Raw genomic sequence first — 18,664 nt, 5'->3', positions numbered from 1 at the left:
AACCGATTTAAAATTAGCGTTTATTTTTTATTCTTAACTGAAATTGCGCTTGCAGTAAACTGAAATTAGTAGGTAACAAGACACCGTATTAATATCACTGTAATTAATATCACTGAGTGAGTGAACCTGACTATTTTTTTTATCGCTTAGATGGGTGGACGAGCTCACAGCCCACTTGGTGTTAATTGGTTACTGGAGCCCATAGATATCCACAACGTAAATGCGCCACCCACCTTGAGATATCAGTTCTAAGGTCTCAAGTATAGTTACAACGGCTGCCCCACCCTTCAAACCGAAACGCATTACTGCTTCACGGCAGAAACAGGCAGGGTGGTGGTACCTAACCGCGCGGACTCACAAGAGGTCCTACCACCAGTAATTACGCAAATTATAATTTTGCGGGTTTGATTTTTATTACACGATGTTATTCCTTCATCGTGGAAGTCAATTGTGAACATTTGACTCCATGGGAATTTCCCATGAAGTAGTTGACGTTATTGAAAAACATATGGTGACCAAGTTTACAAATGTAAATTGACGATTATCGCAGATAATATCAACTGCACGGCTCGCCAGTGATATAAATAAATAGTACCCACTTACTAAATTTTACGACATATTAATAAGATATCTAATATACACTGGTAAAATCATCTTATTAAATTCAATTTTTAATCATTCATAAAATTGTTTTTTTTTATGATTGAGGGATTATTGATTGCCCGGAGGCCTTTTCAGATTCATCAGGAAAGGTGGATGAGCAGGGTTTTAGTCAGGAGGGGTTGGATTTGCTAACAGCTGTCTGAGCCCCTCCAAAGGAGACCTAACAACTCAAGAGCAGCTGCTTCGCGACTGCTGAGAAGATCCAGCGAGAAACTCAGCGGACTGATGTTTAGGTTAGGTTACACGTCGAACTATTTGCCGAGTTCGGGGAGTACGGTTACCGGGCTCCCTAAGCCTGCTCCTAGTGTTAGAGCTGAAGGCGTCTAATGCAAGCGTTATTGGATCTGATAGATCCGTCAGGACGTGTCTAGGGCATCGACGGTAAGTGGCTCCTGTGTGGACAGGATTCGGGGAGTAGTCAGCGGCGGCAACGATCAGGTGTTTATCATGACGCAGAGCCTTATCGAAGTACCGTTCCGACGCTGTCTTCATGTGTTACGGATCGATTGGAGGCCCAGATCGTCGTGTAGGTCGTTGTTCCTCACGAACCAAAGACCATCGACGGCTAAGCTGCAAAAGCGGGATCATAGATTGTAGCGGATTAAGGGTGTCTATGTGTGTGTATAACACCACACTCGCGTAAGTCATGACGGATTTTATGCAAGTTTGGAAAGTCTCGCTATGTTCCGAAGGTACATTTTACTTCGCATACAAATCATAGAATAAAGTCTGTCGAGAATTAAGGCGGCGCGGTTCCAGATTGATTTTATATGCGGGCGGAATGTCATCGATGCATCCAGGTATTGGTTGACCGAAGAGGGTGATCGGGGGTGTAATAAAAAACCCTTTTCTGACTTCTTACTCTTTGGAAATTCGATTTAAATATTATTTCTATTATATTTTTATGCTTAAAATACCTATATAAGCAAATATAACATAAATATATATCGACATTAAATAATGAACACAATAAAAGTACTAAAATATTTGCTATTCATGTATTACATCTATGGAGGGTAGAGGTAAGGAGAATCATCTCATACGAGAGAAAAGTTGAAAAGTGTCCAGCTGTATGATATAGATAACAGTTCCAAAACCTCTCACAATCACGCTGGTATAGATAAAGGGTATGGTATGAACGTAGCAATTCTACAATTGCAAAGCGTAATGCAAACAAACGTTTTATTAACATTTCATTTTATGAAAACGCAGATCAACACAGATGATTCTCCTTACCTCAGCCCTGCATAATTACATCAGATAGTTATGTAAAGTATATGCTAGTGACATCTGTTTCCCACATGTGCAAATTTTATAAAAACATCAAGCTACGACATCTATACTTCTTCATTTGAAACGGGACTGTATTTGTAAAAATAAAATACCCACCTTACTTTTTCAATTTTGTTACGCTTCAGTTATGAGTTTGTAATTTTAGATTTAGGCGCTAGATGTCACTAAAAATTTTCATTCCTCCTGAAAACATTTACATCTACAAATATAATACATATATGCATTTCGAACTGTAAGTTCCGGTTTATAAATGGCTGTTTTAAAAATAATTTTGGCACCAAATGTATTCAAATGAAAGAATGCTTAAACCAATAAGCCAAAGGCCATATCCGTTCGACATATAGTAATAAAAAGCAATCGATTAAACAGATCAAGATCGCATCTGTGCGGGCGGACGACGCAGCCAGACACAGGCCCCGAAGTTATTCCCAGGGTGGGAGCAGGTGCGGGGTCGGGGAGGGAGGAGCGCGGGCGTCGCGCTCAGTGTGTCGGCGCGCGTCGCCGCCGCGATGGGCAACCACTATTCCGCCTCACACAATGCATTCAAGCCCAGGAAGAACGTTCATTGGAAATCTGCAGGTAATCATCGTCACACAAATATCTACCAAAGCAATTACTTCACGCCTCCCTTCCTAATACCTAAGTGTGATTATAAACGAGGCCCCTCCTGTGTTTCTATTTTTAAAAAGACTGCGCGCTTCGATTTCTAACGCGTGGCACAACAAAACAAATCGTAAGACAGTACGCTTTCGTGTAACGATTATCATGCGTCTAATTTTGAAAGAGGTTCGCCAAATGACTGTGGGCCGGTAGCTACGTGACTACCGCGAAAGGTTAACGTTCGATTAGTAAATTTAAATCAAAACTTAATCGTATGGAGCTCTTACTGGCGTTTTCGTGTTACAGGAAGACCCGCACCACCAGGTAAACCACAGATAATACCAATACTATCCGACGATGAGCCGAATGCAATTACATTAAAATGGGCGCCAGCGACGCACGACGGAGGAGCGCCTTTACGAGGATATCAGGTCGAATGTAACAGGTTAGGATCAACAGAATGGATACGCACTGCACCACCAATCGTATTGCGGCCCGAACTGGTACTAACAGGCCTCGAACCACCACATAAATATCAATTTAGAGTTGCAGCTCTGAACGACGTCGGTCACTCTAACTACAGTGAGCTTTCAGACGTACTCACAGTTAGTTCCGATCGAGCGTCGCAGGAACCTCCGGTTTTTATTAAACGTTTGGAGGATGTCACTGCTTTAGAAAACGATAAAGTAGAATTCCATGTCACTTTTAGTGGTATACCGTCTCCTACGATTGCGTGGTTCAAAGACGACTACGAGATATTTAGTAGTAGGAGAACCGCTATAACAACAGATGAGTCGACAAGCGTACTTTTATTTCATCAAATATTACCCAGCGACGAAGGTGAAATTAAATGCACAGCAACTAACCGTGGCGGACATGCTGTTACCAAAGCACGTCTTTGTTTAGAAGCTGCACCGAAATTACGTTACCCCCGCCAATATGAAGACGGGCTGCTTTACGAAATAAACGAAACAATATTTTTAAAGACAACGATAGTTGGAAAACCGACCCCTACCATAGAATGGCGCCACGATGGCCACCCCATTATAACGGACGATCGAATCGAAATTTCAATCACTCCTAAATTCTCCGTACTGAAAATACATTCAGCAAAAAGAAGTGATCGTGGCGAATATCAAATACAAGCGAAAAATATTATTGGAGAAGATACAGCCGCTTTTCTCGTAACGGTCACCGCACCACCAGATCCTCCACGAAATGTTTCGGTCACGAGACAAGTTGATAAGTCTGTCACATTAGATTGGGAGCCACCTGCAGATGATGGGGGATGCAAAGTTGGTAATTACATAGTCGAATACTACCGAACGGGGTGGAATGTCTGGTTAAAAGCTATAACTAGTCGCAAAACCAACGTCACATTATTTGATCTTATTGAAGGAAGTGAATATAAATTTCGAATTAAAGCAGAAAGTCCTTATGGCATGAGCGCACCAAGTTCTGAATCATCACCAGTTCGCATACCAGGGAGAGCCATAGATATGGACTTCCTGGCAGTGGAAGCCAGAATTATCAATGAGGCGTTGACGCGCGAAGATGGCGAGGAACCACGTATTTCACCGGCGCCAAGACGAAAACGAACTCGACTTCCACCACCATCGCCTTCACAAGAATTAAGTTCGAATTCTGTACCAGATACATCAAGACACGATCTACGACCTTCCCAAGCTCCAGAACAAAACGGTAGCAATGAGTTTATGCTCTTGCTTTACCCAGAAGTGCAGAAGCTGGCGGAAAAGACCGGTATGTATTATTTTCTATTAGTTAACTGTGAAACAAGTATTATGTTCTTCTGGTTCGCTTTATGCGCACTGTATTACAGCTACAATACTATTAATTACAGCTACAATTAAAAAATCTAATAATAGTTAAAAGACGTTTACTTGCACGAGTATTTGAACTAATAATAAGGTCGGCTAGAGCCCGGTATTAAGCAAAACAGCACGCGCCAATAATACCAGAAACAATAACGGCAGTTGTTGATCAGATTAAAGCACGAGCGAAGTTTGTTTAACAAAAACCAGAGCAGCAGCGAATTTTAGTGTTTATTTATGAAACAATCAATTAAACTAAACGTAACTAAGTCGAGTCCAGAAATGAATAGAAAACGGTAAACATAACGTGTTTTACATTCGTTTCTATGTTTATACACGTTCATTCCATGGATGTTTATTGATTGTTTTCTCTGCACTAGCTACTGGCGAAATTCGGATGCTTACATAAAACAAATTACAAATGTATAAAACAAAAACAACATTCGTCTTTTAAATACATATTTAATTTTCATATTTCAGATGCGCGGTCTAAACGGGAGTCTTTCCAACTGGACTTGGATTCTTTATCACCGCCTCCACTGTCACTTTCGGCACCTGATTTGAGCTCTAGATGTATTGTACCATTTAAGACTCTTCGTAATGCCGTAAGTACTACACAACTACTTCACGAACGTGCAATGGCTCGATTTTATAAAGCCATTGAAATGAAAGAGAAACAGACTAAAGACAAACAAAGTAAAACAAGTACAACTGTAAATAACATTCCGCTTAATGAACAAACTAAAAACAGCTGTAGTCGAGAAACAACAGCAAAAACTGTTGAGAAAATTAAAGGGCCAGAGATATTGATTGAAAGCGAGTTTGTAGACAATAATGTCTATAGTAATGACACGCGGCAGTTATCTCGTGAGTCGATGGCTTCAGATGGAAAATGGCAACAAATTTCATTTGATGAAGATTATACTGCTAGTACTGTTTCAACTGATGGCGAATATTCGGACGAAGGTAGCTTTAACGGAGATATTGACAGGACTCAGTACTTAAATGAAGAAGAAACATACAATCCCCGAGGAAAAGTAGCTCACCCGGTTTCTACAAAAGACACTATCGTAGAAAAAGACGAATTTTCGGAAAGCCAAACACTTAAACCACTTCCTGACCCAAATTTTGTACCAAAGCCTATTCTGAAAAGGAGAGAAATTCCTGAACAATCACCGGCTCAGAATTTGATGCCTCCTAAATCTTTTGTATCAGCACCAAAAACAGAAGCTAAAAGACAAGAAAAGCTAACATTATTCAAAAAAATTACTAAAATGCCCGTACAAAAACCTTTCAATTTCCCCAAGATTTTGAGTAAAAATTCAATGAACAAAAAACAAAACACTTCTGAACCCGAAATCGAAAAAATAATTAGTACAAATGAAAAGAATCTTGACAAAATAAATGACGAAGGTCGCACGGTCATTGACTATTACGGTAACATTGTTAAGGAATACGGAACCCATAAAAAATCAACACCAATTTACCTTAACACTGAAGATTTGAAGGAAGTAGCCGAAAAACAAAATATTGAAAGGACGAAGACGCAAAATGATGGAATTACTGAAACAAATACAAGCAGCCAAAGCAATATGCCAAAAACAATAATTCAAAATAAACCACAAAATCGTGTGGATAAAAACATCAAACAAAGAAAGCAAAGTTCTAATAACATCACAGTGGATCGAAATAAAAGCAAACTAGAGGCGCCGCCATTTTCAGACAAACACAACCAAACACAGAAAAAGAGCATACCGCAAATTCAAACTGTTCTTAAGAAAACTGAACGGGCCACTATCGTTATTCCAATCAACTATCAAGAATTAGAAACTAAGGCTAAAAAGAAAGTGAGATCAATAATCGACTACACCGTTGATATGTGCCTTTTAATATTGGCTTTTTGGGTTTATTTATTTAAAGATGAAAGGTTAGCTATCCCCTTTGTAATACTTATAGTATATCGTCAGTTACAAGAAACAATTATCAAGAATATTCCACCTTGGTATAAACATTACACACCCAACTGGCTGAATAAGAAGACTTCCTGACCCTTTCCAAAAGACAAATTATGCTATTACTATTAAAATGTATTTATTATTATTTGTATGATGTGTGATATGTGAAATATTTATTGAATCTAAACTTTTATGTTTCGTTGTCGTAATACGTACTAATTATTGATATTAAAAATAAAATGAGTTTGTCTGGTAGGTCATGCATACACCTTAGATTGTTTCAGTATTATTTTTCAAAATTAAAAATGTTAGAATATTGTTTTTTTCGCAAAAGTCTAGTTTTGAAACATGTTCGATATATTTCTCAATTTAAAATACAACGTACTGACTGTGTGCCATACGGAACGCCGCGCAAAATAAAGGATCCGAAACTTTGTGGTCATAAAGACAAAGGTCTTGTCTTGGGAGTTTATTATAATGAAAACGCCAAAGGTGAACCTGCCATTCTTACTGCAAGTGCACAAAAGTATGATAGAGAATCCGGTGGTAAACTTTGGAAAATGTTAAAATTATCACCCATCCCGAAATTGGGAGAATCAAGAATATTTTTCGACTTAGATCCAACATTTGCATTCGTAGCTGTATCTGGTCTTGGGTCAGAATGTTTAACTTACAATGTTAGTGAACAATTGGACGAAAACAAAGAAGCTATCCGAATCGCTGCTGGTGTGGGTGCAATATCTCTTCAACCACTGAATCCTAAAGCTATACATTTAGAATCCTTTGGAAATGCAGAAGCCGCAGCGGAAGGTGCATATTTAGCAAATTGGCAATTTGAAGAATATAAAAGTACGTTGGGAAAGAAAATTCTCCCTAAATCCCAAATTTATCTTCACGACGATTGTGATATAGATGGTTGGCATATAGGTCAAATGAAGGCTGAAGCTCAAAATTTAGCAAGGTATCTTCAAGAAATGCCCGCAAATATGCTGAACCCTACATCCTTTGCAAAAATTGCCGTTGAACTCCTATGTGAATTAGATATAAATGTAGAAGTTAAGACACAAGGATGGGCGGCCAGTCATGAGATGGGAGGATTTGTAGCTATAGGTAAATCATCGATTCAACCACCGCTCTACGTTGAGATCAGTTATTACGGAGCAGGTGAGAAAACTCGACCAATTGTGCTAATTGGTAAAGGCGTAACTTTTGATAGTGGCAGTTTAGATCTCAAATCTCCAAAAGACCTTCGTTATATGAAAGGAGACATGGCGGGTGCTGGATGCATATTAGCCATAACCAGAACTGCGGCTAGACTTAAACTACCGATCAATATTCGAGGCATTCTTCCATTATGCGAATTAATGCCAAATGGAAACAGTCCCAAATTTGGTGACGTGGCATATAGCGCTAATGGAAAATCTTTACACATAAGGTTACCGTCTCGTGAGGGTCGACTTCTCATAGCAGACAGTTTGGTATATGCACGCAACTACTGGCCAAAACTTATTATAGATATAGGTACGATGTCAAAAGAACTAATTTATACTCTAGACGGAAGTGCTTGCGGTTGTTACACCAATAGCGATGAATTGTTTTGCTACCTTCAATCAGCGAGTAGTCAGACCGGTGATAGGATTTGGCGAATGCCATTATGGAAATTTTACGAAGATCGAGTAAGAGACTGCCATACGGCCGATGTTGCGAATACGGGCAGGGATGAGTTCGGCGATTCACCAAATTGTGCAGCTTTTTTAAAACAGTTCATTTGCGATACTAAATGGGTGCATTTGGATACTTACAATATCGCCTACTCCAAAGGACGCGATTTCCCATATCTTCGCCGCGGCATGACCGGTCGTCCAACAAGAACCATTCTCGAATTCATATTTCAGTTATTGGCTGACGCAAAACTGTAATTATTATTTAATAAAACTGTTTTGATGTACACATGTAAAATTTGAAGTTTATATGGCCATTATCATTTTCTTGAATACAAAACTGTTTTAAACTCAAAGAGTGGTTTTATTGCATCTTTAAATATTCATCGTAGCTAGAAAACACGAAAACTTGTCGACGTCGTCCAAAACACGTCATTTCGGATCCTCCCGATCCACTAACGGTGCTATTAGGTACCCCAAGCACCGGCCATTGTTTACGTCGAATCCGTCGCTTGCGACCAAGGCCTCGGCGAGTATATTAACCCACAGACGCAGCCCAGTTTCTCGCCGGATCTTCTCAGTGGGTCGCGTTTCCGATCCGGTGGTAGATTCTGCGAAGCACCGCTCTTGCTAGGGTTCATGCTTTTTTTTATTGCCCTTATAGGCTGACGAGCATACGGCCCACCTGATGGTGAGTGGTTACCGTCGCCCATGGACTTCAGCAATACCAGGGGCAGAGCCAAGCCGCTGCCTACGAATGTCAGCAACATCGTCAGGTTTGAGTCTCGTGAGCTCACCTACTAGTTAAGATTACGCTGATATGGTCTCTTTAGAGTCTAAAGAGCTAAGCTAACCTAAGCTGATGGTCTAAAGTTTCGACCATCAGCTTAGGTAGAAAAAAAACGAAAACTATAAGTCTCTTTAACCAAGAATTGAGATGAAAGTACTGGGTCTTTCCAATTTTCGTAATTTAAACTTTCATCACAAATTAAGTCCAAACACTAGAGGTTAACAATAAGTCAGGGAAACAACTTCTTTAGGTAACAACTGTAAACGTTTTTAATTGTTTTATTAGTTTAACTGTTTCACTAGTTAGTTCGTTAGGTAGCTAGTTTTGATTAGTTTAATTTATATCTACTTAAATAGGTAAGTGGTTCATTTTACTTTAATATTAAAGTGGATTTTGGAAATGAATGTTGGGAAAAGCATGAGAATACTTTACAAAACAAACTGCGTCATACAAAGGCATAAACCATTTATTCTTCAAAATATATTCATAAATTCATATTAGTATACTAATTATGCTTTGCTTCTTAAGTAACAATTTTATTATTGGTTAAAAAGAGTTTAGCTGTTATTAGTTTAAACTGTTTGTAAAAATTACTCGAATTATCAATAAACAAATTAGCATTTATTTTGAATCGATTATCAAAAATCGGTCTTGAATTCAAACTAATATACTAAACATCGCTTTGAAAACAAGCTCCAAAAATAATAATCAAATCAATACGGGCAATACAATCACTTACTCAACGGTATATCAAAACAGACATCTGAATTGCGTTAATAATAATTTATATTGTATCCTAAATATATAATATGGCTCGGATGACTCGTAAAGTTATGCGAGGTATGTTGCGTGTCAGCCAAATGTGGATGTCCCTCGGCCGTTCGATTACACGGCTTGTAATGAACGAGAAGATATTCGCGAATCTTAATAACAGATGTTACAAATTTATTATTGAAATGATGATATTTTAAATCTATTCTTCAGAGGCACAAGGTCGATTTTACTTCGCTAAAAGTAATCAGTTTTATTCTTCTTGGGATCACGAGATTGACATCCTTTGTTACATTACGCATTTATATATATATTTATTTTAATTTTTCATAAATCAATTCACGTATATTATTAATATTTTATTAATTATTCACCAAATATAAAACATTCGTTAACTTAATAGTAATATGGCAATCTTTATAGTAATATATTAAACATCTCTTAAGAACTAAATAACTATTTTAGAACGTTGGCCCCAATTGATACAAGAACAAATCTTCATTGTATACAATAATTATTATTTATTACGATGAAATATAATATAGTAACTACTAATTTTACACAAATTAAAATAGGTACAGTTGGTAATTCGCTGATAAAAACATAACTAATGAAGCAAATTTATATCTCAATTAATTATTAATTATGTTACATAGCTCCGAACAGATATAAAGTGTTATATTAACAAAGCAATTTAAGGGTCCACACACGATTTTAACGAAACAAAAACGCTGTAAGCTATTTATGGGTATACAGCATTTAATACTAATTTACCAATTATTTAGAGTAGGAATTCGCAAAGGGGTCGTTATGGACCATTAACGCACACGATAACTTAATCAAAAGCTTTGTTTTTTAAATTGATAAGTTGTATCAACAGGAATAAAGCAGGAGATAAGATTTTTAAAAATATGCATATAAATTATAAAACTTTTAAAGTAAAGTTTTTTGGCTTATAATGGTCAATGTTATCAGTTCATGTTGAAAAAAGGATCTCTTGACCAAAATACTTTGGAAATTCCTGATTTAAAGGTATTTACATAAAATATTATTACTATTCATTAATTCGTTAAATTTCAATAGTAACATTTTCTCTAGTTTACTAGCTACCTACAAACTATTAAATGCACTGTTATTTTTCTTACTGAAACCGCCGAGTTAGAGCTCATTTTTTGATTGGAGATGCACGAAATCCGGGTCAACTATGTCTGAATCTTCTGTATCACTGATGTATCCCGGCTGGCCCGTATAATGCGTGGGGTGGACAAGTAATGGCGCCGCCGAAAGTGCGATTAAATCACGATTTTCGAAATGCGACTTCCATTCTTCACTGTAACAGAGGTAAATTATAAATCGGTATTCTATGCTAAATATAATTTATTGCTTAGATGGGTAGACGAGCTCACAGCCCACCTGGTGTTACGTGGGTACCGGAGCCCATAGACATCCACAATGTAAATGCTCCACCCACCTTGAGATATAAGTTCTAAGGTCTCAGGTATAGTTACAACGGCTGCCCCACCCTTCAAACCGAAACGCATTACTGCTTCACGGCAGAAATAGGCAGGGTGGTGGTACTGACTCACAAGTGCGGACTCACAAGAGGTCCTACCACCAGTAATCTAGTATGCTAATCTGTGCTATATCTAAATTATACTGCAGTGGTTACTGGATTTTTTATTTTATTTAGTACCACGATTCGCGCCATTGAAGTTCTTCGAACGGCTGCGTTAATCAACAATGTGTTCCGGGAGATCGTTTGTCATGTTGGTGAACGATTACAAGGGCCAACTAGCGCCGAACGTTGGGCCCCATAGACTTCATGACTCAAATACCACCACAGACCTTTTTTTTACGGTGGGTAATCCATTTACGAATACTCGGTCGAGGGGTTCGGAACAGACCGGGTTATATCGAACTCCGGCGCCTCCGGAGAGGAAGATGGAGACGAGGAGGGTTTCTGACTAAGCCCCATCGAGCTCCACCACACCGGCTAGACCTCAAGTCATGACGTCGCAGTCTCAATTGTATGGTACAACGTCTGTTACTACCTTTCGCGGCAGAAACAGACTGGGTCGCGATACCTGCCAGTTGCAAGCCTACTATAAATACACTAGGGGCCTGGTACTATGGTACCACTGCCGAGTAACTCATAAGTTTTGCGTATTCGATTTTTATGGTCACATTCCTTCATGTCATCGTGGGAGTCGCTCGTGAATACGTGGCGGATACGTATTTTATTTAGAACACGGTTTCAGGGCTTTGGCATTGCAGTGTGCTTAGTGCGAGTTTCTTAACGTTCTCGATAGCGTAAAAGTTAAGTCAATTTTGTATGCAGTTGGAACAGCGCCTCTAACGGCAAACGTACACAACGATCCCATTCCAACAAATATGAGCTAACTTTTACGCTATCGCGAACGTTAAAAAACTCGCACTAAGCACACGGATGTCCGATAGATAAACTCTCGCGATTAGGTCGACTGTTTGCTCATCTAATTTGAAAGGCAAATAAAATACGACCTGTTCACCGTCGCTACAATGAACGAAGCTTACTAGAAGTGCGAGCATAATATAACAATACTGAGTTTTATTACAATCAAATGATCGTTTGCTTGCACAGAGAAGATGGATATTTACTTATGAGTAAGAGATTTAACAATTGTATGTATGTATTGCTATAAGCCTATGCGACTCCGATCTTGCCTCTTACTCCGGTCTTGAGAATTGAATGAGAATGGGATCAATCTTTCTTATTGTTGCGATGAAGCAATCGTACGTTGCCATTTGGAGGACGTAATGAACAAAATTCTAATTTAACTGATTTTAAAATTTCGGCTCAGTGTACCTGTGCTGGGAATACCAAACATGCTGCAGTGTATATGCCTGATTACCTAAATAGAATTAGGTAGATATATTTCATATCGAGGAGTGAAATGGTATTTGGTTTAAGCGATATTTCGCTTAATACGCGACATTTATCTATGTAAAGTCCGTTTTATTAGGTACTAGCTGTACCCGTCCGCTACGCGGGGCATTTAAAATTAACATTATTATTTCTCACCCCCACAAAGATTCTCATCATTAATGCCCCGCAACTGGTGTAGGGAGTCCAACACTCATATAAATATTAGCCTATCCATTAAGTACATGTATTTTCTACATGAATACCAAGTTTCAAGCCAATCGGATGCATGGTTCAGTAGTTTTAACGGAACATCCGTAAAAACCACTGTAGATTTCTATATTAGTATAGATATAGGTAGATTAGCATCAACAGTTCGATGATTGAATTTCAATTAAGTTTACTGCATTCAAATAGCTGATGAAGTTTTTTTTTTTAATATGACATTTTTTCGAAATTTCAAACTTTAAATGGCTCTTCTGTAAAGTTGTAAAAATATCGCTTAAACCAAATAATTAGTCTTTCCACCCCTCGAAATGATCAACGTAAAATCAAACTAAAACTTACTTAGGATGCTGATCGAACATGATAGGTAGAAACTCATCAACAGGCAGCATTTTCGATAACGGATCTGCCCTTAAGAGTTTCTTAGCGCCTCTTTCGCTGATCAAATAACCGAGGGTCCAGTAAGAATACAGAGGTCTCGTGGTATGAGGAGTCGCGTACTCCTCCTCACCATCTAGAAGGATCTTGCGTCCTATGTACCTGAAATAAAACATGTTATATATTATATATAATAGAGCCGATAAGGATTGTGCTCACAATACATGGATTTCCGAGTACAAACTAACACCGTTATGTAAATGGAAAATTACAAGAGAGTGGTGAAGCTCGTGGATTTTTTTCAAACTAGATTTCATTCTTGAATTCTTTTCATTTCTTGCTTTACGATATTTGACACAATGAAATAATTTAGATTTTTTTTTGGCTATTCTTATTTTGAGATTTTCTTTTAAATAAACTAGCTGACCCGGCAAACATTGTTCTGCCATATATAAGATTTGTAGGGAATTTCTAGTGTAGAAAAAAAAACTAACTTATTGTAAGTGTGTAAGGATGTGGTAAATGAGTGAAAGAGGTATGTAGTGCTGTGAACGATGAGGGAATATATAATAAAAATAACAAAACCTCATTCAACCACATAATACCTCATTATAACAAAAAAAATATGTCCAAATAAAAAAAAATATGATAGGGGTGGACGACCCTAATCACTTAGGGGTATGAGAAAAAATAGATAGTAGCCGATTCTCAGGCTTACTGAATATGCATAAAAAATTTCATGAGAATCGGTCAAGCGGTTTCGGAGGAGTATGGGAACGAACATTGTGACACGAGAATTTTATATATTAGATTTAAATCAACCCCAAATGTATTCCGCGTGTTATTAGTAAATAATACTTTAGGATTTTAGTGGGAACACAAAAACAAACGAAACTTTTTTTTTGTGGTGAATAAAATAATACATTATACATAATATATATTCAGAAGTTGAATTATTTCATTTAATCATATAACTTTTCATCAGATGTTCACTACGTACACAAGGTCCCAGTCCAATTCACTGATCTCGTCCATCAATTGAATGAATCGATGCCTAAAGTACGGTACAAAATGTATATCGTCTTCTAGCAATAACGCAACTCGATGATGATTTTTTACAATCTGAAAATGGCAAAGTTATGTGAGACTCGAAGTTGCATCAGGTATGATGAATCGAAAGAGAATACGAATACAACTATCTTGTAAGTCCTGATCACAAATTATATTTCTGGTAAATAAATTTTTTTTTGTTTTTGTTTTTGATCTAAACACAACACTATTGCAAATCACGTTACAAGCACAATTACAATATTGCGCAAGGGACGAGCGTATTGGTATCCTTCAACTGTCGTCACAAAACAATAAATAGGTACTAAATAGTGCTTAGCTTGGGAAGGCAGCGCCTTAGCTCTACTTCTGGCATTGCTGACGTCCATGGACAACAGTAACCACTCGCCATCAGGTGGTCCGAATGCTCGTCTGCTTACAAGGGCAATAAAAAAAAAGAAATAACTGGTGTTTGCCGTTAATCTTGATAAACAATAGTACTATCGCTTTTACATTGGAACGATTTCTAGCTAAACTATTTAAATTGAATTTTTATTGATAGATGGATTCTATTCTATCAGTTTCAACTTTATTTTTTAAACGTCTATCGATTGAATCAGAGCTAAATAAATTTTATACTCACATCTTGCCAAATATAATAGTGACTCAAGAAGCAACCGACTTCACCGGCTTTCATTGGTCTGCAATATTTAAAAAATACATTGCATTTATTTGAGACAACCGGGATTAAATTTTAATTATCAATTAAATATAGAATTACTGACCTTTTATGATATGGGTCTTCATAATTTGGCATTAATGTAATAGAGTACTCTCTTAGATCATTCATGTCTAAATTTCTGTAAACAAAATTACTAATTTAAATAGGTATTTGTTGTTTAAATAATTAGATCAAATTTGTACTAGGTTTCTAATGTCCGTGTTGATCTTTATTAAGTTTGCAATAATCTAAATCGTAAATTGAGAGAAGAGGCTTATATCCAGCAATGAACGACTGTGGTATGGTCGATGATGATGAAGAACCATGTATAAATAATCATTCCAAGCTATATTACTTAATGTTACAAAACCCTATATAAGTTGGTTTAATAAGATCATAACAATACAGTAGGTCGTAGTAGTGTCAAGCGTCTTTAAAAGACACATAGTGCGGAAATAACATCAGTACTAATGGCAATTAGAATATGTATGAGTTAGGCATATCGAGGATTCACTAATACAAGTACCATACAGTTTCAAACCAGTATTGTTTCCCTATTTACTATGAATGCAGAGATTACGCATTTATATACAGCACAGGATAAACGAAATCACAATGCTATTGTTTAGTACTATCAAATACAAAAACTCTTTACTTACCGACCATCAATTGCACTGAAATGCTGCACTGACATTCCAAGTTCTTTGAAACTGAGCTCCATAAGAAACCGTCTCTCTTGCCTTCTCTCTAAATTAATCATATATATTTCATCACAACCAAACTTCCATTTGTTTGGATGTGTTACATATTCTTCCAACATATGGTTTAATGGTAAAGGTGTACCTTGGCTAATTGCTTCCAGTTTTATATTGAGCATTTGTTCATAATCCTTCTCCAGAGGATCATTATCTTCCAAGGGAACGGGAACAAAACCATAAATGGCTTCATTACAAATATACAACGGTATGCCTGTTGATAAACATATCTTAATTAAGATCTATTTTTAATTTGGCTGCAAAGGTACCGATTACATTGGAAAATGACATGCTCACCAAGTGCCTTTGAGTTCAGAGCAAAGGCAATAATGTCATCCTCAGGGCCATCATAGTTAGTGATCTTACTAGGATAATATGTCAACTTGTCAGAAACATCATATCTCATTGATATCAATACAGCACTATGAACCATAGGAACATCAAAGCAGCCAGTTTTCTTTCTATTTAATATTGGCTTATAGTCATCTGTTCTTTTGTAGTAATAGTTTTCTGTCATCCCACACCTGAAAATATTTTAAGGAATGCAGTGTCAAAAACACGCAAGGTTTCCTAAATGCTTTTATTAGCTTTTATACCATAAGCTATTGAGTAATTAATTTAATGTTTTGATGCCAAAAACTTAAAAGACAAAAGCAATAATTCAAGTATTTGATTTTAAATAATTTGTTAGTACATTTAATAATGATTCAACTTTAAAATTTGTCAGACAGAAGAATTACTGTTTAGTACTGTTATTTCTTGCGATGTTATAGTTCCAAGTTTTTGTTTTTTGTTTTAGATTTGGTTGTAGTTCATTTTTTATTCATGAAGTGCAATTACTTTATTGCCTTTTTGACGATATTAATATGTTAATATAAAACTATATCAATTACTCATTTGGGCTATATTATCTTTTTTGATAAGTATGATTTAGGTTAATCTAAAATGAACTTTGTGTAAATAAATTCTACATAATGAAATGTTTATTAATAATTTATGCACATACTTATATATTAAGTTCGCAAGTGAATTTGTGATTAAAAATGGCATTCTTTTGTAAGTTTTTCACATGCGGCAATATTTAATTCATAATTTTGAGCATAGTTTGAAACACCTGATTGCAATATTCATGCTTAAATGTGCGTTAGCACAATATTGATTCTAACCAAAAATTAGAATACACTCCATCGGACATAAGCATTGGAGAAACAACAGTGAAATCTTTTGCGATTAAGACTTTCAAAGTCTCAATATTTGTAAGAATTACGTCAGCATCTAACATCTGAAATAAATATGTAATGTCAGAACATTAACCTCATTAAAAAAAAAAAAAATATTATAATACAGGCAATTTTGCAAACAGCAATGAAACTGTTTCAATATACTTATTGTTAGAACAAAAAGTAATGATACTCATTTTAGTATGAACAAATAAAACACATAACTATATTTAAATACAGAAACATGCTAACATTTTTTCCCTATCTATTCGCTGGTAGCCTAAGGGGCTATTCCAGGGCTCACGGGCTGAGCTCACGGGCTCAACCTGAGAGAATTTGCTAATACTAGCCGTTGCGAGCAGTGCTTCTCAGAATTTATCACTTAATCAGAATCGCCATCAACTGGGAAGATCCAGGGAGAAAGTCAGTGGGCTGTGTGTCTATGAGTTAGTTGTAATCTACGAGTTTAACGAGCATGGTGATCGATTCTTGACGGGCCTAAAAGCAACGAGGATCGAAACTGACAAAATATGTTGGATGGACGCATGGTTTGGATAAGTAATTAGTCGAAGTAGCATTATGTCTAACATGAAGATGTTACCAAGGTACTTTCTGTAAACTTTATCTTTATAGACTCATAAACATCATATTTAAAAAAAAAAAACTATTAAGAGCTATTAATTCACCCTACTATTATTTATTTATATGCTTACAACTATAATAAGCCTAGAACTAAATTGCCAAGTTTACTATTCCACCAAAACATCTTCAAATATATTTTCTTTATATATGACAAAGAATACTTTTTAAAAGTTTTAAAATGGTTGCTGCTAAATAAAGTTTTTTGACCTTTTAATATCATTTTCAAATATGTGTGCAGAATAGAAATACCATGTTTAGCATATTATACTTCTATTTAAAAACTTACAAATATATAGTCAGCCCACAGTTTTCGCCCAAAGTCTAGAGCTGCTTCTCTCATGTTTATCACATGTCTAAAGTGATTCGGACTCCAATTAGTTGAACTTGACTCATCGCTATGTAGGGGTCCAGAACTGGTATTCGTCGTAACATACATGCCATTGTATTCAGACCCATAATTCTCTACCCATTTGTTTATAATTTCTATGCTTTTGTCTTCATTGAAATCACTGTGAATCCTGAAAATATGCAGGCTCAGTGAAAAAAAATCCTTACAAAAATAAAGTACTTAATTCTTTAAATTGACGCCAAATTAAACAATGGCCAAATCTTTAAAAAATAGAAGAGTAGACGAACTCGAACTCCAGGCTATAAGAATAGAATAAATAAATAAATATGACTTCAATAGTCCATATTTAATTTCATGTTCCTAGATTTTGATGAAAACCAATAATACCCGCCTGCTTTGCTGGTCGATATTTGATTTCGATAAAAGTGGTACTAAGCTTCACAGGATTATGCTCTAAGCCAATCTGAAGAGTTCTTAAAAATTTCATCATATTCAGACTGAGGCTAAATTGGTCAACAAACTGTACTAAAATATAATTTTAATGAACATGTGCAATCGGTATTCCATGTAAATGAAAGATTCTTAAAAACAACAAGCTTATCGACACAATGCAATATTAAGAGAAATATACCTAGATTAACTTTAATTCATAATTTGCGGAAGTAGTATAATTCAAGCAAGTTCCGATTTTAAGTTGATTACAATACTCCGAGATACCCTCATTTCATAAACAGGAACTGATAAATTTATGAGGTCATATTACATTATTTTTATTCTTTTTAAGTAATCTATTAACAAATATATTTTGTACGTACCATAAGTAAATTCGATCTTTCGGATAATCTAAATTATATAAGCTG

General features: G+C 36.4%; 3 protein-coding genes across 4 annotated transcripts; 2 read left to right on the top strand and 1 right to left on the bottom strand.

The window, feature by feature from the left end:
• Positions 1 to 2,348: 2,348 nt before the first annotated feature.
• Projectin (projectin-like protein) lies at positions 2,349 to 8,360 on the top strand. Of its 2 annotated transcripts, none has more exons than XM_012693420.4 (3): positions 2,349 to 2,535; positions 2,863 to 4,317; positions 4,869 to 8,360. In XM_012693420.4, exons 1-3 carry the CDS (start codon positions 2,466 to 2,468, stop codon positions 6,434 to 6,436), a joined length of 3,093 nt encoding a protein of 1,030 aa, XP_012548874.2. In that variant the 5' UTR covers positions 2,349 to 2,465; the 3' UTR covers positions 6,437 to 8,360. The 2 variants fall into 2 exon arrangements, with proteins under 2 accessions (XP_012548874.2, NP_001108467.1); NM_001114995.1 differs by having other exon boundaries at positions 2,466 to 2,599; positions 2,837 to 4,353; positions 4,869 to 6,436.
• Lap (leucyl aminopeptidase-like protein) lies at positions 6,583 to 8,262 on the top strand. The gene has a single exon (NM_001114998.1). It carries the CDS (start codon positions 6,583 to 6,585, stop codon positions 8,260 to 8,262), a length of 1,680 nt encoding a protein of 559 aa, NP_001108470.1.
• Positions 8,361 to 13,030: 4,670 nt separating the features above from the next.
• Cap-d3 (chromosome associated protein D3) lies at positions 13,031 to 16,875 on the bottom strand. The gene is given in 7 exon segments (NM_001115001.1): positions 13,031 to 13,284; positions 14,093 to 14,192; positions 14,761 to 14,818; positions 14,903 to 14,977; positions 15,498 to 15,830; positions 15,833 to 16,117; positions 16,760 to 16,875. Coding segments are annotated over 7 exon segments (1,221 nt in total).
• Between the last annotated feature and the right edge of the window lie 1,789 nt (positions 16,876 to 18,664).

Source organism: Bombyx mori, chromosome 1 (assembly GCF_030269925.1).
Source record: "Bombyx mori chromosome 1, ASM3026992v2".
Lineage (NCBI taxonomy): Eukaryota > Metazoa > Arthropoda > Insecta > Lepidoptera > Bombycidae > Bombyx > Bombyx mori.
Note: the sequence above shows the minus strand (reverse complement) of the source record. Positions and strands in the feature narration are given on the sequence as shown.

Excerpts from the sequence above, each read along its gene's own strand:
- Projectin (NM_001114995.1), top strand. The coding sequence starts at position 2,466 with ATGGGCAACCACTATTCCGCCTCACACAATGCATTCAAGCCCAGGAAG. Across the intron at positions 2,600-2,836 it reads CCTCCCTTCCTAATACCTAA|CTCTTACTGGCGTTTTCGTG; the intron begins GTGTGATTATAA and ends AATCGTATGGAG. Across the intron at positions 4,354-4,868 it reads ATTAGTTAACTGTGAAACAA|ATGCGCGGTCTAAACGGGAG; the intron begins GTATTATGTTCT and ends TTCATATTTCAG.
- Lap (NM_001114998.1), top strand. The coding sequence starts at position 6,583 with ATGAGTTTGTCTGGTAGGTCATGCATACACCTTAGATTGTTTCAGTAT.